Source organism: Mauremys mutica, chromosome 8 (assembly GCF_020497125.1).
Source record: "Mauremys mutica isolate MM-2020 ecotype Southern chromosome 8, ASM2049712v1, whole genome shotgun sequence".
NCBI classification, from domain to species: domain Eukaryota; kingdom Metazoa; phylum Chordata; order Testudines; family Geoemydidae; genus Mauremys; species Mauremys mutica.
In genome coordinates, this window is record NC_059079.1 from 44,902,125 (window position 1) to 44,928,345 (window position 26,221).

General features: G+C 42.0%; 1 protein-coding gene across 2 annotated transcripts in view; it reads left to right on the plus strand.

Moving 5' to 3' along the window:
• The window catches only part of DENND1B (DENN domain containing 1B), a 268,816-nt gene that overhangs the window by 61,345 nt on the left and 181,250 nt on the right, over positions 1–26,221 (plus strand). For both annotated transcript variants that reach the window (XM_045028045.1, XM_045028046.1), the window contains exon 3: positions 17,200–17,243. In XM_045028045.1, the coding sequence (XP_044883980.1) occupies positions 17,200–17,243 (44 nt within the window). The remainder of the gene's footprint in view (positions 1–17,199; positions 17,244–26,221) is intronic.

Below are 26,221 nucleotides of genomic sequence, written 5' to 3' on the forward strand. Positions count from 1 at the left end.
TGAGACCATTACTCCTTGTTCTGTCTTCTGGTACCACTGAGAACAGTCTAGATCCATCCTCTTTGGAACCCCCTTTCAGGTAGTTGAAAGCAGCTATCAAATCCCCCCTCATTCTTCTCTTCTGCAGACTAAACAATCCCAGTTCTTTCAGCCTCTCCTCATAAATCATGTGCTCCAGCTCCATAATCATTTTTGTTGCCCTCCGCTGGACTCTTTCCAATTTTTCCACATCCTTCTTGTAGTATGGGGCCCAAAACTAGACACAGTACTCCAGATGAGGTCTCACCAATGTCGAATAGAAGGGGATGATCATGTCCCTCGATCTGCTGGCAATGCCCCTACTTATAAAGCCCAAAATGTCGTTAGCTTTCTTGGCAGCAAGGGCACACTGTTGACTCATATCCAGCTTCTCGTCCACTGTAACCCCTAGGGCCTTTTCTACAGAACTGCTTCCTAGCCATTTGGTCCCTAGTCTGTAACAGTGAATGGGATTCTTCCGTCCTGAGTGCAGGACTCTGCACTGGTCCTTGTTGAACCTCATCAGGTTTCTTTTGGCCCAATCCTCTATAAAACTGTAGACTATAAAGAAATGTTATTAACCATATATGTAATGTAAACAATAAAGTAAGCCTTATCCCATGAGCATTTTTATCCATTCTGATGTACAGAATCAGATTTGAAAGTTAAAAGCAGTATATTTATTCAATTCTTTTGTAAAAATTTATTAGAAAAGGCACAGACCAATAAACTCCATGGAGCTCTGATTGATAATGAAATACATAAGACACAAAATATGAAAGAACTATGAGAAACAGAATTCCATGGTACCATAGAGAATGATACTTGGACAAGCATCCTGCAAAATGCACTCACAACCACATCCTCACCTTTGTGGTGAGAGTTCCAGTGGAAGTAATCACACATTGCTTCTTTGCCCCAGTAGTCACCAACAAAATGAACTAATGCAGGCTTCACCTCTTCTGGAGAGGATATGGCCAAGTCCCTTTGGAGACTGCCCTTCCCACCCCCCTGCGGTAGATTAGGAAGTACTGTTCTCTCTGTTTCATAAAACAAGAACAAAGGGGCATTCAATGAGATTAAAAGATGGCAAATTCAAAACTGATAAAAATGAAATACTTTTTCATGCACTGTACTTAGACTGTGAAACTCATTACTACAGGAAGTTATTCAGGCCCAGAATTTAGCAAGATTCAGAGTGGTCATAATTAATGATAATAATTTTAGAAGGGATATTAAACTATGTTTCAGGGTGTCACGTCCGGGTCATGGGTGGCCTGACCTAGTAGTCAGTGCCAGAGTTCATGGTCACAGGACAGGAGTTTAGGAGTCAGCTGAGTCAGGATATTAGTAGGTCAGAAGCAGGAGAAAAACTGAAAGTCAGAACCACGAATTAGATGCCAGGAAATCCAGGAGCAGGAAGCACAAGGCATGCAGTCCATTTGTTTTGTTCCTGCTGCTGACTTAAGTAGGGCCAGCCAGCCTATCAGCTGCTCCAGGACTGCCGTGGAGGAGCCTCAAACTGGGGTTGGGCTTCATGTGTCCCAGGTACACAAGCATTAGCAGGTGGTCAGATGGAGGGCTGGAGCATGGCTGCTCCTAGAAACCCTGCAGATACCGGTTCAAGACACGTGGGTCGTGACACAGGGTTTAAGACAATCACTGACTATTAGGTATTTAGGATGAAACCTAAAAACAGAGGTAGATTATCCCATGTTTGCCTACTGCAGGGTTCTTATACCTTCTTCTGAAGGACTGGCCAGTGTTTGAGACAGGCTGGTGGAGCAGTAGTCTGATCCACTCTGGCTATTCCAGTGTTCTCTAATTGAACTCTCTCTATGTTCTGTCGTGGAGTATGAGACTTTAAAGGTTTTCATTGATATGAGGTTTTTAGGTATGAATTAAAGATTATTCAATTTTTAAAAATCATTTTTGTGGTAAAATAAAGGATACATATTTAAATTTTTTCATAATTTTCTCATGACAAACCACTGTATATTATTTAACATCTTTTCTTTTTTAAATACATCTTAAAATGATGGCTGTTGTATTTTTAGTCCTGGCAAAGCTATGACTTTTCCTATTTTTGTCACAACAAACAGCCAGCCTTACACATCACAATAGCCTGAGGATCCACTGCAAAACCTGCAAGTGAAGGAAAGGAGTGTATGTTACCCTCCAAGCTATTACTGTCAAATCTTACATTAACTTTCTATAATCATACAGAGGTTAAAATACTGTTCCTGTGAACACCTGAAAAGAATTGAATTAAAAAGAAAACCTCACAAAATTTCCAAGGTAATCAATTTCCCTTTATTTACTCTTGCAGGCTAACAGTGAATCTGTTTCAGCCTGTTAACCTTCCTTTGGAATCCTTTGTGGCTCTGCAGGGCAGTAACATAACAGGGCCTTTGTTATGCTTTCATTAGAGCTTTTTGTATATCAACTGGCATCAGGACTAAAGTTTTGACATTAGTGTTAAATTTTGTTGATTTCTTAACATACTATTATTTTGTGTTTAAAGTCACATTCACAAGGAGAAAAATACTAGAAAAAATATAGGAAAAGAATCCCGAGCAAGTCAAATGGCCAAAATAATTCTGTTATTCGATGGAGCACTGTGAAATAAAGGGAACAAATAAATTACTCTAATACCTGTGGAGGCCCTTGCTGTGCTTGTATGAGAAGTTGTATTTATATGGGTTGCTTATATTACTTACTGTGTGCACTAAGTTGGCCATGCATTTACTTCAGAATCGTGAAAAGAATTGTATGGTATCCTTCGCGCTTCATGTCTATATCTGTCAGCATTGTGTAACCACAGTTCTTTCAGAAACTGCATTACCTTGTCTTTTACTCAGCGAACACATGGCTACCACTAACCCACCCAGATCTGTAAAGCACCATGGGTACAACATCGTAATTGCCTACTTTAAAAAATAAACAAAAAGAAGTCCTTAAAATTTCCAGTCCTAGTCCTTTTAAGAACATCCAATATCTTCATCTAGTATGCCTCAAACTTGACTTGTTCTCAGTATCATCTAATGTATTTGTTTTCTTCTGCTTAACAGTCAGATCATGGCTCTTGGTTAGTGTCCAGTGTCACCAGTTTTTTTTAACCTTTTTTTCCTTCCTCTGCCCAAGGATATGTTCTCAGTTTTTTCTGTCAGAACTCAAAAAATGTCTCCACATTTTTCTGAGGAATTACTATACTGGCACAGACCATTGATCTCGCTTGTTCTGTGCTTTGTCTCCAACAGCATCCTTTATTTGTTTTAGAGGGGAAGGTAATTTCCCCCACCCACTCCTGGAATGCACACAGGTATGAGGCTCACATTAAGCCCTGAAAAATGTGTGTTAGCTAGTAGTGACTCATAAAAGTTGAGTCCTTGTGCTGTGCTCTTCACAAACTCGAAGGAGCAGAGGTTGAGGCCAGTCTGTGATTGTACTACTACTCATGTCACTGAAATGACATTGTTCTCTATAGCCATCATACTTGTAGAGAAGGGCTAATGGACTGTATCATTCTGATCTGAATACAGCATTTTTGCAATGAAACTAAAAGTAACTTCTCACTTAACATCCTCCCGCTTAACGTTGTTTCAAAGTTACATCACTGCTCAATTAGGGAACATGCTCGTTTAAAGTTGTGCAATCCTCCCTTATAATGTCGTTTGGCTGCCTGCTCTGTCCATTGCTTGTAAGATTCTGTGGAAGAGCCGCAACTTTACAAGGGAGCATTGTACAAGTTCATCTTCTCTGCCTCCTCCCCCTCCCTCCCAGTGCTTCCCCCACCGCCGAACAGAGGGGAAGCGCAGCATCTCCACTCATCCCCCTCCCTCCCGGAAAGTCCTAAGTGCAAAGCGCTGAGAGGGAGGGGCAGGAGCGTGGAAGCACCGTGTCTCTGCTCCTCCCCCTCCCTCCCTCCCTTCCAGAAAGTCCTAAGCGCTGCCAAACAGCCATTTGGCGGCGCTTAGGACTTTGCGCGGTGGGAGGGGGAGGGAAGAGCGGAGATGTGGCTGTTCTGGAGAGGAGGTGGAGTGGGGGCAGGAAGAGGCAGGCCTGGAGCATCCCCCGGCAAAGTCGGTGCCTGTTCTTCTCCGGGGAAGCTCCCGCTGCTGCTGCGAAGGAGCTTCCTAGCGTCCTTGCCTGCAGTGGGATAAGCCAGGGCCACTTCCAAACCACAGTACAGTACAGTATTGTACACTATATGATGCCTTTTGTCTGCCCCCCAAAAATGTCCTTGGAACCTAACCCCCGGCATTTACACTAAATCATATGGGAAAATTGGATTAGTTTAACATCGTTTCACTTAAAGTTGCATTTTTCAGGAACATAACTACAATGTTAAGTGAGGAGTTACTGTAATAGTTTAAGATGACCTGTACTAGGGAAACATACCGTGTTACCATAAAGACATAACAAATAAAATCAACTTGCAAAATATGTATTCACCAATGCCAAATTATTGGCTAGGTGAATGTATTACCTCTCCCTTCCACTGAAGTAGCCAGGCTTGAACCTACAGGAATAATGCAAAATAGGAAGAGGGAAAAGGTGCTTTTGGAGAAGGGGAATAGGGACGTTGTGAATCTCCTGTTTTCATTAGGCCAGTGTGGGAGAAAGTGTAGAGAACATCTGCCGTCCCTTTGTCAGGAAGAAAGGCCAAAGATGCTCTCCTGCTTGCTTCAGATACCCAATATCCTGATGATTAAAGAAGGCTTGATCTACTAAGGCCTGGTCTACATTTAAAATTTTGCTGGCATAGATATTTTCGTTAAGGGTGTGATATTTTGCTAACAAAGCTATTCCTGTTAAAGCCCTAGTGTAGTTGCAATTATACTAGCAAAAATATTTTTGCTGGTATATCTTATTTTGCTGCAGGAACTAGTTTTTCTGGTTAAAAATCTCTGTGTGTGTGTGTTATAAACTGTGTCTACACTATGAGAGTTTGCCGTTATACCAGCAAACCTTTTAAGAGTAGACATGTCTTAAGTAAAGGCTGAAAGATGACTCTGGAAACCTCTGACTGTACTGGATCCATTGTGGGTCCAACATTTCTATCAGTTTTGGCTTTAACATTTATTTGCTAAGTTTTTTTTTAAACTTAAAGCTGATTTAGCTACTCTGTTACCCACCAATGGGTGTCTTTATAAAATGGAAAGTGACAGAAAAACTCTCGTGGGGGCCCCTGCAGGGCCCGGGGCTTGGGGCAAATTGCCCCACTTGCCCCCCCCGGGCGGCCCTGTCATGGGTTTGGCTCAAAACATAAGATTTTAAATATATAATGACAACATTGTCAACTATTGCACATTTATAGTGTGTGATGCAATTTTTGGCCCCCATATCCCTACATGATTTATGTACCCCCTCAGACCCCCAATCAGTTCTGCACCTCCTCCAGCCCTTTGGCTACCTCTTTTTCCCCCCAGCATGCCTCCATTTCTCATGTAGCTGTAGAGGCATTTCACCCCCACTTCCAGGTCTGGGGGGCCCGGGTCTCTTCTTCGTTTCACAACCTTCTTCTTTTCCCCCAAAGCCTCATGTGGGAAGCAGTTAGGGTGACCAGACAGCAAATGTGAAAAATCGGGACGGGGTGGGGAGGTAATAGGAGCCAATATAAGAAAAAGATCCAAAAAAATCGGGACGGGGGTGGGGAGGTAATAGGAGCCAATATAAGAAAAAGACCCAAAAATTGGGACTGTCCCTATAAAACCAGGACATCTGGTCACCCTAGAAACAGTTCTAGTAAGGGTCCTCTCCATCCCCTTTCCATGTGCAGTGTCTCAGCAGAGAGAGGGAGGAGAAGCAGAGAGGAGCTGAACCATTTTTTTACAGGGGGGAGGGATAGCTCAGTGGTTTGAGCATTGGCCTGCTAAACCCAGGATTGTGAGTTTAATCCTTGAGGGGGCCATTTAGGGAACTGGGATAAAAATCTGTCTGGGGATTGGTCCTGCTTTGAGCAGGGGGTTGGACTAGATGACCTGAGGTCCCTGCCAACCCTATGATTCTCAAGAGTCAAGAGGGCAGGAGCTGCTAGGTTCTTTCTTTCTCCTCCACTCTCTTCTCCTCTGAAAATAGTATCAGCTGCTCCCTCTTCCCCTATCCAGAAATTCTCTCAGCTCCGGAAGGGATGTGGACAGCGCAACTTGCATGCTGCAACATGTCTGATTGGCTGTTTTTTACCAGGAGGCAGGGAACGGGTGAAGGCAGCCTATCAGAGGAGGTTTCCCCTTGGCACTCTGGCACTTCATTTATATGAAGGATTGCTGCTTCTCATGCCCAAATCACATCGCTCATTATAAAATCATGAGAGCATGCAACACTGATGTCTCATACATAACTGAGTACCCTGTTGTCATTTATCAAACAATAAAAAACAACAACATTATTTTAGACTTAGAGCTCTATTTTGAAGTCTTCTGAAGGACACACAAAATAATTCGTTGATCATATATTCATCATGTTATAACATTATCTGCTTCTAGTTTCAATTAAGCAACTTTTAGGAAATGGCATACTGGCTGAGTTCCTTTTAACATAAAGCTGAAGCCTCTTCTTCTGCAAACATCATGTATTAAGTGATAAAGTTATGCAAGTGCATAGATGTTTGAATAATTGTGGCTTAACAGAGTTTTTCTAGAGACTGCTACTTTCTGACTTATTGCACTATTGTGTTTCTTGGTATTGCTCCAGACAATTTTTTTTTCTATAGTTTATTATTCTTAAGGTTTCCAGGGCACATTAAATACTTCTTCTAGCTATGGAAGTAAGGAAGAAATTAGCTACCTAAGTAGCTACCAAAGTGTGCTTTGGGTGTAGTTCTCACCCATCTCTTTTTTGTAGAACATATGTTTGTTCGGAGGAAGTTTCTTTCTTGGACACAAGCAGCAAAGGAATTTTTAAGTACAGCTTATATGGTATTGTATTTTCAAAGTGAAAGCGATAGTTACATTAATAATTTAGACTTCAGAATTTCTTTTCCAAGACACTATTGTTTCCCTCAAACTAGATTTTAAATTGTATTACTGTAGCTAGCTGTAAGCTTAATGTGTCTAGTAAGGTTTAAAATGAAATGTTTTCTTACTAGCCAAAGCATTGTTACTGCAGGGTTTTCCAGTCAAAATTGGATCATGACAATCAGCTGTGTGCGTGGCATTTTTTTAACCCAGTATACATTGTTACTCTAGTTACACTACACAATAAATAGCATTCTAGCAATATTTTCATCTAACCAATTTTGATTTAATGTAAGCAGTTTACTACTCAATTTTGGAAACTAGAATCTGTTCCATGCAGGATTGTAGGAGCTGTAATGTAGTAAAGATCCATCTAATTTTTTAAAATACGATGTCTGGGATATTTATTTATTTTTATTTTTAAAATAAAATATGGTTGCTTTAGCTGAGGAAGAAACAAGAGACTAGTAATTGCTGTATAGGCATATTTGTAACTATAGTTTATTAAATCAGGTAATATAGACTGAGAGACCACTTTATAATACTACTTAGATACATGTGAGGGGTATTTTCAAATACTTAATATTGTTTCCCTGATAAGATGTTTAAGATTTTAATTGGAAAGTATTCTTGGCCCGGTGCTGAGCACGTTCTTGTGTAAGAAATGTGTACCATGGATTCAGTAGACTTGGAAAGAAGCCTCTTTACAGATTTAATTTAGGGTTTCTTCTCACTAGCACACTTTCTTAGAATTAAGGCAAGGCATGTGTGCCCTGACAGGTTGGTTAGAACTAGGAAACTCAGAGACACTCAATGGTTCATCAGCCAACTATGGTAACAGCTATTTCTGCTAGCAATTCCCATCCTCTCACCCATAAAATCAGCATAAAATTGACCTAACATTGCTAGATCAGATGGAGTATCTGGAAAGTAATCCTCAGGGGAAAAGAAAAATCAGTCTTTGTGAATCTGAAGATAAAATGCATAAAGTTGCAGAATCGGATTATTCTTTCTCTTTCTATTTTTAAATTCAGTGCCCTTTTGTTTCTTCTTCTGCAGCACTTGTGAGAAATTGCTACAAAGATATGTCAGATGTAGTGTGAGTCTAACCCCCCCTAGCAGAAACAAGCATCATCTTTTTTTAAAAAAACAAACAAAACAACCCCCCCCCCAAAATGGGCTCAGATGATTACAATAAAATCCAAAGAAGGGTAGAAGGGACTTTTTTTGGATAGTGTTGGTTGGTTTCAGTGAAACAATGAGAAAAAACAAAACAAAAAACTAGTGAACTTTCTTTCTGTGGCATAAGCAATATAGATATTTTTCTTTTAGATACTTATTTAAAAACTTTACTACATCTATAAAATATTAATAACAGATGAACACAACCACATAAATATTAGTAACTACAGTTCTGCGAAGCCTGTCTCTTTGAACATTTGGAGGAGATTGAGAGGTAGGTTGTTTTTTTTCCCTATTTGTGGGGTTGGATGCTTTTGTTTGAATTAAGATGGGGATTTTTTTTTATGGGCTGTTTTGTTTTTGTGAGGGATTGGCCAATGGCCTGCCATTGCTGTATTGGACTGTATAGTTTTAGAGCTCTGTCAGAGTACATAGAGCTGGAGGATAGGTGTGTCTTTTGTCTTTTTAATGTGTTTAACTTGAAATAAGTAAATAATATCCAGAGAGAAATCACATTGCAGTACATATAATTGTAGCTCACTACAGTTGTTGGAACTTGAAAGAGAGAGTATGATAAAGCAAGGTGAAAATAAGAGAGAGTTGGTATAAAATAAATATGTGTCTGCCTCATTACATTATAAGGCTTTTTGTGTGGCTGTACCGAAAAAAAAGGGCAGGAGACACTTGATATGGTTTTAATCAGGCCTCAACGTTGTTATTACATATCTGGGACTACGTGACAGATAAAAGTGTACAGTGCAGGTAACTCCATGATCATTCAATATCTATATGGGGACTTCTGCCAGCCCACCTCTTTTTCCATCCAGGTTTCCCAGCCAACTCATTGCTAGGACCTTTCCATCTGCCTACCCCCGCCCACAGATGAGGGTTAAGAAGGGCTATAAGGAAAGGGGGTTGACTCCCTGCAATGCCAGTCATAGGAAACCTGAATCCTGCCCCCTTGGTTCCGCTCCTTTTACAAACACCTCCTTTTTGAGTCCTTTACTAAGCTATTTATCTGGTCATTGTTTCCATTCCCTATTGAGTACCTGCACTGGACTGAACTGTAACTGTAGGATTTATATTGGTTAAGGTACTATGGAAACACAGAGGAGTTTGTATTAGAGATATTTATCTTGTAGTTTACTATCTATAGGGCACTGTTGCAGGAAGCCATTCAAGTCCATTGCTATATTATCATTGATAGATGAGTATGGTTCATTTTTCTAGTGACTAAGGAACAGTAGCTGCTAGTAAATAATAAAAATACTGCTTTTTGCATAATTCCTAGCTTACAGAATGGTTTCTGAATAATAATTTAACTATAGTTAGAATATGGCAGGATGAAGTTTTTTTTAAATGGAGAGTAATTTTATGACTGTGGGAAATTTCTATCTAGATTAACAGTGCTTACATTTATTTTAAAATGTGTCTTAAGGTTGATAATTATATTTGTCCGATAAGAACAATAGTGGGAATAAAAGACTATATTTCATATTTAACTTCAGAAAGTTTATTACATTAATCTTTATTGTTTAACAGAAGGAAAGTGTTGGGAAATAAAACCTTAATAGTGCTAGTTACAGATTTTCTATAATGCAAAAATAAAACCAACCAACCAACCTCCTCACCCAAACTCCTTCCCCTCAAAAAACAAAACAAAACAAACCAAAAACCCAACCTCCCGCCCAGCCTAACTTTTTCTTGCATTACTGGGATTGTTATTAAAATGCTTAATATATAAAATATAGAATAAATCACTCTATTTAACTTCTGCCAAGATAGTATTGTCCTTTTCATTCTTAAGCAAATGAAAGGACCAAAGATTCATGTAACATTGGTAGATTGTTCTTTTAGACTCAGTTTCTGTAAATAGATAAGGACATCTGGTTAAAGGAACTGGGCCTAAATTTGACAATGGAAATAACTTTAAATGGTAGAACATGTGGTACTAACTTCTCATGAAGTGTGCAGAAAAAACAAGCTTGCATAAACTATTTCTTTGTTGAAATTAATAGGTTTTACAATAAATAATAGTAAATACTTAATAATGCAGTAACCAATATGTATGATTTCTAGCATATCTTAGAAGTATTTGCATATCCTCTGTATTATGGGTTATTGAACTGTTTGTAGTGAGAGTCAGAATTTGGTTTGTGTTATAGGTCACCTAAGTTACCTGATATGGCTTCTGTTCTCTGAATTGATTATTTAACCTTTATGAAAAGAGCTATGGTGCTGGAAAAAAAAATCACTCAGATACTGAATCACACAGGAAGAGGTTGGGAGTACTTCAGGGAGATAGACAAATGAGATAAGTAGACCTAGATAATCTTTTGCTGTTCCCTAGAAGGGCTAAGGAGACTTGGCCTGCAGTGTCTTGAGTATTCTGAGAATACCCATTTTTGCAACTGCATCATGTCTAATCCTACTGATGCAGTGGAATGGGTGGCCCAATGTGTGTGGGACAAGGTTTTCTGTCTGAGACTTACTCCAGGGGATACCTAGATCAGAGGTCGGCAACCTTTCAGAAGTGGTGTGCTGAGTCTTCGTTTATTCACTCTAATTTAAGGTTTCGCGTGCCAGTAATACATTTTAATGTTTTTAGAAGGTCTCTTTCTATAAGTCAATAATATATAACTAAACTATTGTTGTATGTAAATTAAATAAGGTTTTTAAAATGATTAAGAAGCTTAATTTAAAATTAAATTAAAATGCAGGTCTTATCAGTTGAGTGTGATCTTTGCCCTTGCTTTTCCTTGCTGAGTTTTCCAATGTCTGGCATGTATTTGGATACTTTAAGCTGCACACAGGCTTCTGAGGGATCAGTTGTTAACTGGCTCCAAGAGGGACAGAGGACAGATTTAATGTGTGAAAATACACAGGTATGTGGATCCAAATGCTGAAAGCATTGCAAACACAATTTTCTTCAAACAGTTAAATTTCACTGGCAGGGACGTCCAGCAGGTCAGAATAGAGGGGCCCCATGATCTCTCTTGGTCGCATGAAGTGCCCTCTGCAGATCTCCAAACTTTGATGCCCACAATTCTGAGCTTTTTAACTGAATGAGCTGCATTTCGAAAACTTCAACCCCCATCCACTGAAATACAGACAAATCCAAGTCGCTTTTGTTGAACTTTTCAGGTTTAATTAGAAAAGAAAGCATTGGGTCAAATCGCTGGAAATCTTTAAATCTGTCAGAAAATTCTGATTCCTGTTCTTGCATGTACATTCTAATCTCAATGTCAAACACAGTGCGCTGTTCCACGTGGCATGATAGTGATGTAAGCAGCAAATCAGGACTTAAAAATATCCCAGCACAGTGGCGCTGGAACAATTTTTAAGGTGGGGGTGCTGAGCTGTGCCCCTTCTTGCCCCTGTCTGCACCCCTCACTGCCCCAGGTTGGGGCCAGTGGGCCATAGCTGGGGGTGGCTGTAGAGCCCCAGGCCAACAGCTGGGACCCCAGGCCGGCAGCAGAGCCCCCTGGACTGGTGGCCGGGACCTGGGGCTGGCAGCGGGCAGAGCGGGGCCGGCAGATGGAACCCTGGCTGGCAGGGGGCCAGCGGCCGGTACCCCAGGCCAGCAGCAGAACCCCCGGGACTGTGGGCCAGGACCTGGGCAGTGTGAGTGCCACTGAAAATCAGCTTGCGTGCCGCCTGTGGCATGCGTGCCATAGGTTGCCTACCCCTGACCTAGATAATGGTAGACTAACTGCAAGAAGTAGCTAAAACTACATTGCCACCCCAGACTCAGCAGGAGCAGCTGTGATTTGTAATGTTGGTGCTTGGTTCTTTTGGATCTGGGTGCTGCTGAATGCTCAAGGAACAGCCAGGGTTGAATATTTTTTTTCTGTCTGTTACTGCTAAGTGCAACTCAGAAACTGAAGGTGTAAAATGCTGGGGACCACTTGTTAAGCATATATGCCAGTATAGGTTGTCAACTTTTTAATTGCACAAAAACAAACATCCCTGCCCCGCCCCTTCCCTGAGGTGCCACCCCTTCTCTGAGGCCCAGCCCCTACTCACTCCAGCACCCTCCCTCTGTCGCCTGCTGTCCCCCACCGTCACTCACTTTCACTGGGCAAGGGGCCAGAAAGTAGGGGTTCTGGGTGTGTGTGTGTGGTTCTGGGCTGGGGCAGGGGATTGGGGTGTGGGAGGTGGTGAGGGCTCCAGCTGGGAGTGCAGGCTTTGGGGTGGGGCTGGGGATGAGGGGTTTGGGGTGCTGGAGGGGGCTCCGGGCTGTGACCAAAGGGATTGAAGTGTGAGAGCGGACCCAGGGCTGGGGGAGGGGGTTGGGGTGTGGGACGGGGTGCGGGCTCTAGCTGGGGGTGTGAGTTCTGGGATGGGGCCAGGGATGAGGGGTTTGGGGTAGGGGAGGGGGCTCAGGGCTGGGGCAGGGGGTTGGAGTGCGGGAGAGGGGTGCGGGGGTGCAGGCTCTGGGAGGTATTTTGGGTGGGGGAGGGGGTTCCGACCTGGGGCAGAGGGTTGCAGTGCGGGTGGGGGGTGTGGGCTCTGTCCGGGTGGTGCTTACCTTAGGCAGCTCGCGGTCGGCGGCGCAGTGGGGCTAAGGCAGGCTCCCTGCCTGCCCTGGCTCCACACTGCTCTTGGAAGCAGCCGGCATATCTGGCCCCTAGGCGAAGGCATGGCCAGGTGGCTCTGCATGGTGCACGCTGCCAAGATCTGCAGGCATCTCCCCCGCAGCTCCCATTGGCTGTGGTTCCGGGCCAATAGGAGCTGGGGAGCTGGCGCTTGGGGTGGGGCCAGTGCGTGGAGCCTCTCTGCCCCCTGTTCCTAGGGACTGCTGGGATATGTCACCACTTACGGGAGAATCTGCCTTAGCCCCACTGTCCCACCGACTAGACTTTTAATGGCCTGGTCAGCGGTGCTGACCAGAGCCACCACGGTTCCTTTTCGACCTGGCGTTCTGGACAAAAACCGAACGCCTGGCAACCCTATGCCAGTAGCACATACCACCAGTAACACATAGAAACAGTGCTACAGGAGCTCCATTGGTTGATGTGGACTCTCAGAAACCTCACCACCTTCTGCTCCGAGGGCAAGGTACTTCAACATTGCTTCTCTAATATAAATACATACTAACATACATATTAAAACACCCTACCAAAACAAAACACTCCACTGCACACACAATTCTAGCCCTGGGGAGAGAAGAAGCCACATGTTTCAGATATTAGTCCTATCACTAATGCTCTGCTGGAAGGCACTAAGATATTACAGTGATGAGCATAGTATAAGAACCTATGTAGAATGCAACTGTGAGCTCCTGGGTGGAACTGAAATTGTTTGTTTTGACCTTTAAACCTCTAGATGGCTTGAGAATGAAACAGCCTAGGTTGGAAACAGCAGATGTGCTTGAACTGGGGCACCCTCTATTTAAACAGGAGGAATCTTCTATCAGGGTCTGAAGTCCCCTTATTGGAATTTTGCTTCCCTCTCAGCTTGGTTCACTACAGCACAGATTCACTGCAAAGTACATGTTTTTCATGGGGTTAGGTTGATAGGTGAGGATGTTCAATATTGTTTAAATGTGGATGGATACTTGTAATGGTAATTCTAAAGCCAGACTACGCAGTTTACCAGGAGCACTCTGATTGCTTATAGCTGTTTCAGTAAATTTCAATAAATATATGTGGGCCATCCAGCATGGAGAGGAACAATTGTTCCTGGACATTGACCCCTCCATCCTTGTGTTAGTATCTGGCAACACCACAGATATCTTGCTAGATGTTCTGAAGCTGCCACAGGTGTCAAATGGCTGCAGGCAAGGGACATTTCAGGAGTATCCCATCCCCTGCTCCCTCTACTCTCTCCTTATTGTGCTTATGCTCAGTGAAAAAATAGCATTCTCTTGCTCTTGTTTCCTAACTGCCTCCTAACATTCTTGCTTCCAAACATACACAATAGTACATATTGGGTACGTGGGCAGGAGGGCCAGTACTTCCAATGCAAATATGCAAACTCACTTATGAATAGCTGTATTCAGATGAATAATAACTCTTCCCAAATGTTCACATGAACAAAAACGTGTGACCTAAATGTTCTTGGACAAGTGAATAAAAGAGGACCTGATTAGGGTTAGATTTAATAGTGAGTTGGATTTTGTGAACTCATTCACAACTCTCTACTCACAACAACCAGCAGGCTTGAAGAGGAGTAGAGCAGCGTCGGCACACCCTCTCAACCTCATTAAAAGTCAATAGGTTCTGACAGGAGAATGGAAAAATAAGAAAAGAAAATTATTTTCCCCCTTTCAGCCAATGAAGGGTGTGGGGCTTCAGATTTATCAGACACAGCTAGCCAGAGGCTGAGCTGTTGCAATAATCTCAGCCTTTGTGCAGGTAGGAATCTCAGTAGCTAGGGGAGCAGGGGTGCTGGACTTCTCATCTGGGCATTTCCCCAGGATATTACTCTTGGGCTTCCCCATCTGATGTATTTGCCTCTGGTAATTAGGCCTTTAGCCCCTGGTCTAGTAGACATCTGAAAGATTTTTCTATCCCTAGGTTGGAGTGTGGGAATGGGACTTGGGAACTTGGATTCTTATCCAAGAACATAAGAACGGCCATACTGGGTTAGACCAAAGGTCCATCTAGCCCAGTCTCCTGTCTTCCGACAGTGGCCAATGCCAGGTGCTCCAGAGGGAATGAACGGAACAGGTAATCAACAAGTGATCCATCCCCTGTCGCCCATTCCCAGCTTCTGGCAAACAGAGGCTAGGGACAACATTCCTACCCATCCTGACTAATAGCCATTGATGGATCTATCCTCCATTAATTTATCTAGTTCTTTTTTGAACCCTGTTATAGTCTTGGCCTTCACAACATCCTCTGGCAGGAGTTCCACAGGTTGACTGTGCATTGTGTGAAGAAATACTTCCTTTTGTTTGTTTTAAACCTGCTGCCTATTAATTTCATTTGGTGAACCCTAGTTCTTGTGTTATGAGAAGGAATAAATAACGCTTCCTTATTTACTTTCTCCACACCAGTCATGATTTTATAGACCTCAATCATATCTCCCCTTGGTTGTCTCTTTTCCAAGCTGAAAAGTCCCAGTCCCATATATGAAAGCTGTTCCATAGCCCTAATAATTTTTGTTACCCTTTTCTGAACCTTTTCTCATTCCAATATATCTTTTTTGAGATGGGGTGACCACATCTGCACACAGTAATCACGATGTGGGTGTACCATGGATTTATACAGAGGCTGTATGATATTTTCTGTCTTATTATCTATCTCTTTCTTAATGATTCCCAACGTTCTGTTTGCTTTTTTTGACTGTCGCTGCACATTGAGTGGATGTTTTTAGAGAACTATCCACAATGACTCCAAGATCTCTTTCTTGAGTGGTAACAGCTAATTTAGACTCCATCATTTATATGAATAGTTGGGATTATATTTTTCAGTGTGCATTACTTTGCATTTATCAACATTGTATTTCATCTGCCATTTTGTTGCCCAGTCGCCCAGTTTTGAGAGATCCTTTTGTAGCTCTTCGCAGTCTGCCTAGGACTTAACTGTCTTGGGTAGTTTTGTATTATCTGAAGATTTTGCCACCTCACTGTTTACCCCCTTTTCAAGATCATTTATAAATATTTTGAATAGGACTGGTCCCAATACAGACCCCTGGGGGACACCATTATTTACCTTTCTCCATTCTGAAAACTGACCATTTATTCCGACTCTTCGTTTCTTATCTTTTAACTAGTTACCAGTCCATGAGAGGACCTTCCCTCTTAACCATGACAGCTTACTTTGCTTAAGAGCCTTTGGTGAGGGACCTCAAAGGCTTTCTGAAAATCTAAGTCCACTCTGTGCATTGGATCCCCCTTGTCCACACGCTTGTTGACCTCCCTTCCCCCAAAGAATTCTAGTAGATTGGTGAGGCATGATTTCCCTTTACAAAAACTATGGTGACTTTTCCTCAAAAAATGATGTTCATCTATATGTCTGACAGTTTTGTTCTTTACTGTAGTTTCAACTCATTTGCCTGGTACTGAAGTCAGGCTTACTGGCCTGTACTTGCCGGGATCACCTCTGGAGTCCTTTTAAAAAATTGACGTCTCATTAGCTATCCTCCAGTCATCTGGTACAGAAGCTGATTTAAATGATAGGTTACAGACTACAGTCTGTAGTTCTACAATTTCACATTTGAGTTCCATCAGAACTCTTGGGTGAATACCATCTGGTTCTGGCGATTTATTACTATTCTGATGTTGATTTACTCCACGACTTGTGATAAAACATCAGTGTCTCAGTTTCCCCATCTGTAAAATTGTGATAATACTTGTCAGACCTACTTCATAGGGGCATTTTAAGGGTTACTTAATATTTGTGAAACAGTTTGGAATAATGGATTTAAGAAACAAAAGAAATATTGCATTTTATTAAAAGGGGTTAAAAGCTCCAAAATAAAAGGAGGTATGTAGTTCTGTTTTGACTTTTGCTCAAAGTTAAGTTATGATGCTTGCACTTCATAAATACGTAACAATTAGTTTTCTAACCCGTAGCTTAAATGGCATTATATGAGTCTGAAAGGAAAATGGATAAACAAGAATCTCTGAAAATAATGGCCATTTTTGTATTCATGTATCTTGTGTTTACAAATAACCTGTGCATTGTAGGTAGATTTTAATTATTTTCCAATTTAATCAGTTATCATCTTGCCATCTTATCTGCAGTGGCTGGAAAAAAAGGCTCTTTTCACTTGATGTCATAACTGAAATAGAATTTTGAATATTGGATTTACTCCTTAAAAAAAGGTTGACGTACTCAAAGGTTAAAAAGAATATTTAAATCTGAAAATATCTCAACATCGCAACCTACTATTGTTACGTAAAAATATACTTGCAGTTCCATAAATATGAAATAAAAGAATATTTTTAATAATCCAGTATCTTCCTCAGTTTTGAGATACATTTTTGCACTTGCCAGAGAGCTTGACCCTCTCTTTAATATTAATGTTCTCTGACTGTAATACTCAGTTCCTTTGCCTCTGATTAATGCTGTCTGTCAATTATTTACAGATCCGGTGGTACTGTGGAAGTTCCCGGAGGACTTCGGAGACCAGGTTGGAAACATGAGATTGAACTTTTTTTTAATGTTAGAATAATAATAAAAAAAGCTCTCCTACTCAGCTATGGAAAGGCAGATGCTAATGATATCAGTGAGCAAGTCTTCAGCTGATGGACTGGTAATTAGAATGCATTTGTGACAAGAATATGCAATAGTAGTTTTGAAGCATTTTACCCATAGTAGTTCCTTTAATAGATTTCACATTCTTTTTATTATATGAAATATAATGTATTTGAGGTTTTCTTATGCAGTTCTCTTTTTGTGTTGTTTAGGGTTGAAAATAAGGTACATTTCTCAACAAAGCTTTACAGTTAATCTTAATGAGACAAAAATTTGTCTCATAAAAGATATGTAAATAAACAAAAACATTTTGATATCTACTTTTAATATTGGACACTTTATGAATAATGTTGCCATAGTAGTTTACAGCTCAACATTTTTTATTGCTTTATAAAATTACTATGCATTTTGCTTTGTAAGACAATTGATTTGCACATGCTAGTAATGGACAGTGGGGTAAACCACCTGATTATGCAAACACTGAAGCTTTAGTTTCTTATTATGAATTATTCTTAAAGGTAAACTTAGGTCCACTGTATCTAAAGGGTTATGTCCATACTTGATAACACTAATAGCAAGTTTATTAGTTAGGTACTCTGCTTAGATGGAGATAATATTTTTATTTGTAACCTTTTTTAGTATTTCGCTATAATTTAGATGTATCTATTCTATTGAGACCATTTTTTATTTGCATAAAATGAGCTTATGTAGACACAGTTAATAGAAGAAGTGTTTCTAATGACAGAGAACACCTTCCTTTGCTTTCTTTCTTATATCCATATTGAGTCAACCAAGCATTGATAGTATCACCACAATAGATACTTAGAAATGTCTGCACAGTAGATTTTGATAAATTGGAGAAATGGTCTGAAATTAATAACACGAGATTCTGTAAAGACAGAAGGAAGATGGTTCAGGATTTAAAGGAATAGTTAGCTCACATTTTATATTTGTGTCTTTATCTAGTTGGGAGATTACCACCAGTCAAAGGTCTAGAGCTTATAAGTGAGGGATAAATGGAATATGAGCAAAGTACACTATCATACCTTCTTAATCATATATTCTGCAAGTTTCAATAATACCTTTCTTAGGAAAGAATGATTGTCCCTTTTCTGGTTTAAATTAAGAGGTTTTAGGAAGGACTCACTCAAAAGAGGTTAGAAATGAAGTATGAGGACAAGTTGGAATTTAATCAGTAGGTTGAGGGTTAGTCAGTGAACACTGGATGTTGAAATATGACTAGAAGATGAACTCTGCTGAAGACTGGAGGGAAACATGTAAGGGTGGAATGGATGTGGCCAACCGAATTTTAAAGGCATCTATCTGGAACCTGCCTTTGCACTCTGCACAGTCTGCATTCATACCTGTCCCACAATTTGGGGAAACTAATATTCTGGTATTATATCATCTTTCATGGAAAAAAGTAAATTTCAAATCCCCTTTCATGCAGAAGTTGCCTTGAAAATGTAAATTGATCAATAGGTTTTGAAAACAACAAGCTGCTGGGTTTTGCTTCTGCATGAAGGGTTTGATCTAACCAACCCATTGCAGTTAGTGGGAGCTTTCAATTGACCTCAGCAGGCTTTGGATGAAGCCTCAGAAGAGGAGCCTTGGAGGATCTAAATATCGTCCACTTGCACATTTCTATTTAGATCTAGTCAGAGCATCTGTAATGAAATAAAATAAAATATAAATTAAAGTTTTGTGTGTGTGTGTGTGTTGGAGGGGGGGATTCACAAAATAATTCATGCATGTTTTTCTACCCATTTTCTAATCAGCTTTGCTTTAAAAGTAAAATGTTACTCAATTTTGAATGTATGCTAAGAAATCATCTTTCCTAAAATCCCTAGGCACTTGTGATAATAGTGAATTGGTTGTAGTTACAGAGAGTACAAAGAATTGCTTTCCTCCCATGTTGAATGCCTTGACAGCTTATTGCCTTCTCTTGCCTTCACTTTTGTGGTACAGCAAAAACTTTCTCCTGCCTTTCTCACTTGCTCTGATTTTCTCCTCCTTCCTCTCTTTTTATGCTCTTCCTAATCTTTATTGCTTCTTTACATCTTTTTCATCATCTTGGCTTCACATTTTCTTTCCTACTAGCCCTATGAACAGTTTCCTATCTCCTGTTTCCCAAGAGACGTTTGCACTTTCATATCTGGCCACTTCTGCAAATTCTTCCTGCACAGATCTTCTCACTAAAGTTGTCTCCAGGTCACTTTGCACCAGAACTATTTGGTTTTGGTTTGATTAAAAAGTCATTTCTTTGAGGCAGGAATTTTGTCATCTTATTTATTTTGTAAAGCATTCTGAACATTTAGGGCGCCATGGAAATAATAGGCACACAATCTGAAAAAAATTCTGTCAGAGTAAAATGGTTAATTATAGTCACAGTTCGCTTATGTGGGAGGAAGATGGGCCAATGGTTAAGGCGCCAGCCCAGGACTCGCTCTGCCACAGACTTCCTGCGTGACTGTGAACAAATCAGTTTCTCTGTGCTAATTGTTTAAATGCCTGCAAAGCTATTTATCTGGCAGACCAGGCAAAAACAAAACAACACAACCCCTCCCCGACTGAAATGTAGAAAAATGGTTTTACTGATACTTTGACAATATGGATCTCAACACAGAATCATAGAAATGAAGAACTGGAGGGGACTGCCAGAGGCCATTTGGCCCAGCCCTCTGCTCAGTGGTGGGACCCAATACACTTACCCTATTCCAGCACTTAACTCTTTTCATTAAATGCTCTTCAGTTTGCCCATTTCTTTCTTAAAGTATGGTTCCCAAAACTGGACACAGTACTCCAGCTGAGGCCTCACCATTAGGGCAGGACAGTTACTTTCTTGGTCTTACATACAACACTCCTGTTAATACATCCCAGAATGATATTAGCCTTTTTAGCAACTGCATCACATTGTTGGCTCATATTCAATTTGTTATCCACTGTAATCCCCAGATCCTTTTCAGCAGTGCTACAGCCTAGCTGGTTATTCCCCATTTTGTAGTTGTGCATTTAATTTTTTCTTTCTAAGTGTAATATTTTGCATGTGTCTCTACTGCTATTTCATCTTGTCAATTTCAGACCAATTCTCCAATTTTTCCAGGTCCTTTTGAATTATAATCCTGTCCTCCAAAGTGCTTGCAAGAACCTCCCAGCTTGGTGTCATCTGCAGATTTTATGGGCATACTGTCCACACCATTATCCAACTTAATGAAAATATAGTACTGGACCCTGACAGATCCTTGTGTGGCACCACTCAATATGTCCTTCCAGTTTGACAGTGAACCACTGATAACTGTTTTTTTAGTGTGTTTTTTCAAGCAGTTTGTGCATCCATTTTATAGTAGTTTCCTCTAGACCACATTTCCCTATTTTGCTTATAAGAATGTCAAAAGCATTAATAAAATCTACATAAATCACTTCTGCTTCCTCACGTCTACTAGACCAGTAACCCTGTCAGAGAAGGAAATTTGGTTAGCTTGGCATGATTTTCACCTAGAGATTGGCTGTATACCGTTCAGTGAAGCTGAGCCCCAAGCAAGTTGTAGAGTGCAGTATGAAGAAACTAATCATATCATTGAGATGTCAGACAACTGTACAACTTACCATTATGCTGGAATTTCTCCTATGGAAAAGTAGTTTGACAGAGTTGGAGAAATTCTATTATAAGATATCTGGAAAAGTAGGGCACTGAAAAGACCTTTGTTAAAACAATGGCACATCAGCACCAATTGTATATTATTCTTCCATGCACACAGTAACAAACATGGTCACAAAACACAGTAAAGGATTGAGATGACAAAAGTCTCAACATCAGTATAGAAAGATGAAAGATGCTAAACTAATTTAAGCTAGCAAGCAAATAGAGGACACAAATGCTTAAGCTGGGACGCTCTAGTAGGCAATAAAGAAATGACAATTAAAAAGTTAATTGATTAATCTAATACTGAAGTTAAACTAGAAAGATCATGACCAATTCACTGACTGAAGTAGAAGTAAGGTAGCATCAAACGAGGAAACAGTTGTCTTTCGGTTTTGGGAACTGTAGATAGAAAATGTATCGTGGGATGAAAATACAAATTTCAGTTAAGTTTATTCATTTAGGAAGAATACTCTGCTACCCCCTTTGCCATAGTATTTACATATTTATTTGGTGAAGGAGGTTTGGTGAAAGATGTCATCAGTTTCAGAAGTACAATAATGGTTGCAAACAAATTATTTTTGCCCACTACAACCTTTCACCCATTAATACATTTGTTCATTTAGTTATCTCTTGAGAGAAAATCAAACTTCTTTCAATTGAATTTCCAGTATTGAAAGTATTTCTCTTGTATTTTGCACCATGACCCCCTTCTCACAACAAAAATTACTATATGACCCCAGGATGGGGGGCCCAAAGTCTGAGCCTGCCCGAGCCCCGCTGTCTCAGGTGGGAAGGCCAAAGCTCAAGGGCTTCAGCCCAAGGTGGGGGGGGGGCTGTAACCTGAGCCCTGACACCCAGGGCTGAAGCTATTGTGCTCGGGCTCAGGCTTTGGTCCTGGGACCCTGCAAATCTAACGCCAGCCCTGGCAACACCATTAAAATGGGGTTGCGACCCACTTTGGGGTCCTGACCCACAGTTTGAGTACCACTGCTCTAAAAAAATCAATGACATCACATTTTGTTTTACAGTCTTTTGAAGCAATACAAAAGGCCAGATCTTCAGCTGATGTAAATCACTGATCTATGCTAGTTGAGGATCTTGCACAGTATCTTTATTTTGTTAACCTTTAAACTTAAGACTTCTTATGCTGTCATCACTACCTGTGTACACACTGTGCACCCATGCAAGGGTCAAGTTAGGCAGAATCTGGTCTTCAGGACCTATATTGTACTTTTAGGTAGAATAGCCTCGAATGGCTAATATAGTCTGCTGCTTGTAGAAACACTCTCTTTGGATGGTTGAACTGAGCACAAGTAGATCTCCAGTTTGCCTGGTTACCTCAGCAAACTCAGAACTGTGTGAATGGCAGCTGGCGGGTGGGTAATCTTAAATTTTAGGTGGATAATACATTTTGTACATCTATGCGTGCACACCCCATTCTACAGTCCGATTACATTCAAAACTCCCACTGAATTCAGTGGCAGTTATGTGACAAGAGACTGAATATTTGGGTCTGTGTTTTAGCCATTAGAATCCATACTTCTTCTTCAAGTGCTGTCCCTGTGGGTGCTCCACTCCAGGTGACAGTGTTTCCTGGCAATGTTGATTGGAGATCTTTGGTAGCAGTGCTGGTCGGGACGCACGCGCTCAGCTGTTGTCTTGTGGTGGTGTTAGGGTCTGTCTGTGCGTATGCGTCCCGCACCCCCTCATTCCTTCTCAACCATCCTGGGCTGAAGACGGGACTCAGGGAAATGCTGAACCTCTTCCCCTGGTCACTGAAGGAAACAAGTAGAAATAGTTAGCTAGAAATATCCCAGTTCTTTCCCTTCCTTTAGAATAGTCATTCATTATTCGTTAGTTTAAAAAACAAAACAAAAACAAACAAACTTTTTTCTCTCAAGTTTGTCTCCTACTGAGACTTTCCCCCCAGGCAGTCATAGCTTCGTGATGCCAGGATCCTCTGGATTCAAAAAATGTGGGTCCTGCAATAAGTCTATGCCACAGTCTGATGGACACTCACTGTGTGTGAAGTGTCTAGGTGAGACACACATTCCTGCAAAGTGTGTTCATTGTAATAGCCTGAAATCCAGGGCTCGCTGCGACAGAGACCTGTATCTGAAAGCTCCTCATGGAGAAATCCCTGCAACCACCAGCGAAGAAGGGCACAAGTAAACCCTCTCCCTCACGCTCCCCTACCAGGTCGGAATCGATCAGGAGCACGGTTTCACCCTCTCCTGTGAAGAGGCAGGAAGCCCCAATCTCTCCACACAAGGACCTAAATAAACAAAAAAGGTCTCCAGCGAAGTCACTTCCTTCTGTGCTGATAGCACCAAAGACTGGCACAGACGACTGCCCCAGCACCTCAGGCATGGTGCATACGGGGTGCAGAAACAAGGACTTGACCCCCACAGTGGGCAGCTTTCCTTGGTACCGAAGCTACTGGCACTGCGGACGGACTCGGTACCGGCTGCGTGGTCCATCCTGGTGCTGACAAGACCATCGGCACTGAGACCAAAAATAACCTCCGCTGTGGATGTGCCACCACTGGATGGCACTTAAATGTGGCCGTCAGTGCCCTCTAAGGCTAAACAGAAATCTCTGCGGACATCAGCTCACTCTCCGAGACCCTTGGCACCGCAACCCACGGCGCAGCAACAATTCTTAAACCATGCTGACATCTCCATGGCCCCAGAGCCTGACTCTCCTCTCCTCAGCACTAAGCGTGCACTCTTTGATCAGCCACTTACACCACCTGACCTGGCTACTCTCACTGACAGTGAGAATGACATACCACAGCAGGCAGAGTTTTCCCCACCTGGCTCTCCTCCACTGCCGGAGCCACACCTATTTCAAGGCATGGTACCTCACAAGAACCCGCCTCAGTTTCCCTGTTTTGTCCCCCCATGGGCGGGGCCCCACATTTCATACTCTATGCAATGGCCACAGTGGTATCCATTGTCTGTCTGTGATACCAATCATTCTCGAGGACCCTTCACCAGACCGCGGACCTGGTCTGCACCTCTGTCTACACCTCCATCCAGCTCCATCTACATCCAGAGCTCCTGAGCCCCCTCTCGAAGAAGTGGGCTATGAACCTTTCCCTGAATCATCCTATCATAATTCTCTGTCAGCTGCAGATGAAGCTCTGATGCCACTACCACCATAGAATGTGGATGATTTTAAGCAGTTCCAGGAACTTTTTAACAGGTTGGCACTCAGCCAGGACATTCCATTAGAGGACGTGCAGGAGACACAACACAGACTCCTGAAAATCCTCCAACCCTCTGCGCCATCAAAGATCACACTACCTATAAATGAGGCCCTACTGGAATCCCTGACACTATATGGCAGACCCCTGCCTCCATCCCACCAACATGTAAAAGGGCTGAACATAGACTTCTTATTTTCCCACCCACAGCCCAACTCTCTTGTGATTGAGGCAGTGACCCACAGAACAAAGCAGCCACAATACTGGCCCACACTGCAAGATAAGGACCTCTTGGGCCGCAAGGTTTACACCTCCTCCACTCTGAAATTCAGAATTGCAAATTACTCCGCCCTCCTCCCAAGCTATGACTATGACAATTGCAACAAGTTTTTTTGAATTTACCTCCCATATCCCAGAGGACAGAAGATCAGATTTTAAATCAGTCCTCGTCGAATGTCAACTGGTGTCTAAAATGGAGCTACAAGCATCCCTGGACATGGCAGACACAGCAGCCCATACTACTGCCCGTGGTAGTGACATGCAGGTCTTCCTGGCTGTCTTCATCTGGCATCCCTAAAGACCTGCAAACCAAAGTGGAGGACCTTCCCTTTGATAAGGATAAACTTTTTTCCAAAAAAACCGATGAAATCCTTTACACCATGAAAGACTCCAAGGCCACTCTGCGCATACTAGAGATATATCCTTCCCTCCTCAGGAGGCAATGGTATCAACCTTATCAGAGGCCCCGCGCACAACAATATCACCGGCCCCAGTCTAAACCATATGATAATGGGGGGAACCGCAACAGACCTCCCAGGCACAGACAAAACCAAGCGCAACTAACTACATCCCACATGTCGGGAAACAAACAACAATTTTGAAGCCTTGGTCAGGGGTCTGCACGACCATCCTTGGCACCACCGCCTGCTTGCCCATTTGGCCACCGCCTCCAGTTTTTCCACTATATCTGGCAACTGGTCACACAGGACCGCTGGGTCCAGGAAATAGTACAATCGGTCTACTCCATCCCTTTCATTTCATGCCCACCTACCCATCCCCCTTCCCCGTTACTCTTCAGGGACCCGTCTCACGAGCACCTACTTCAAGCAGAGGTGGAGGAGAAGGACCTAGGAGTCCTGGTTGATCGTAGGATGACTATGAGTAGGCAATGTGATGTGGCCGTTAAAAAAGCTAATGCGGTCTTGGGATGCATTAGGCGAGGTATTTCTAGTAGGGATAAGGAAGTGCTAGTCCCGTTATATAAGGCGTTGGTGAGACCTCATTTGGAGTATTGTGCGCAGTTTTGGTCTCCCATGTTTAAGAAGGATGAATTCAAACTGGAACGGGTACAAAGAAGGGCCACTAGAATGATCCGAGGAATGGAAGGCCTGTCGTATGAAAGGAGACTTGAGGAGCTCGGTTTGTTTTCCTTAACCAAAAGAAGGATAAGAGGAGATATGATTGCAATCTTTAAATATATCAGAGGGATAAATACCAGGGAAGGAGAGGAATTATTTCAGCTCAGTGCTAATGTGGACACGAGGACAAACGGATATAAATTGTCAGTCAGGAAATTTAGGCTTGAAATTAGACGAAGGTTTCTAACCATCAGGGGAGTGCAATACTGGAACAGCCTACCGAGGGAAACAGTGGGGGCGAAGGACCTCCATGACTTTAAGATTAAGCTAGATAAGTTTATGGAGGAGATGGTATGATAGGATAACGGGCTTAGTCAATAGGTCAATTAAGTGCCACACTGGTAATTAGTACAATGGGTCAATGATAGGATATTGTTAGCCTTTTTCCAGAGGGTATGACTGGAGAGTCTTGCCCGCATGCTCGGGGTTCAGCTGACTGCCATATTTGGGGTCAGAAAGGAATTTTCCTCCAGGGTAGATTGGCAGTGACCCTGGAGGTTTTTCGCCTTCCTCCGAAGCATGGGGCAGGGGTCGCTTGCTTAAGGAGTGGGTGGAACGGCTTATGTGGCCTGCATCTTGCAGGAGGTCAGACTAGATGATCATAATGGTCCCTTCTGATCTTGAATTCTATGATTCTATGATCT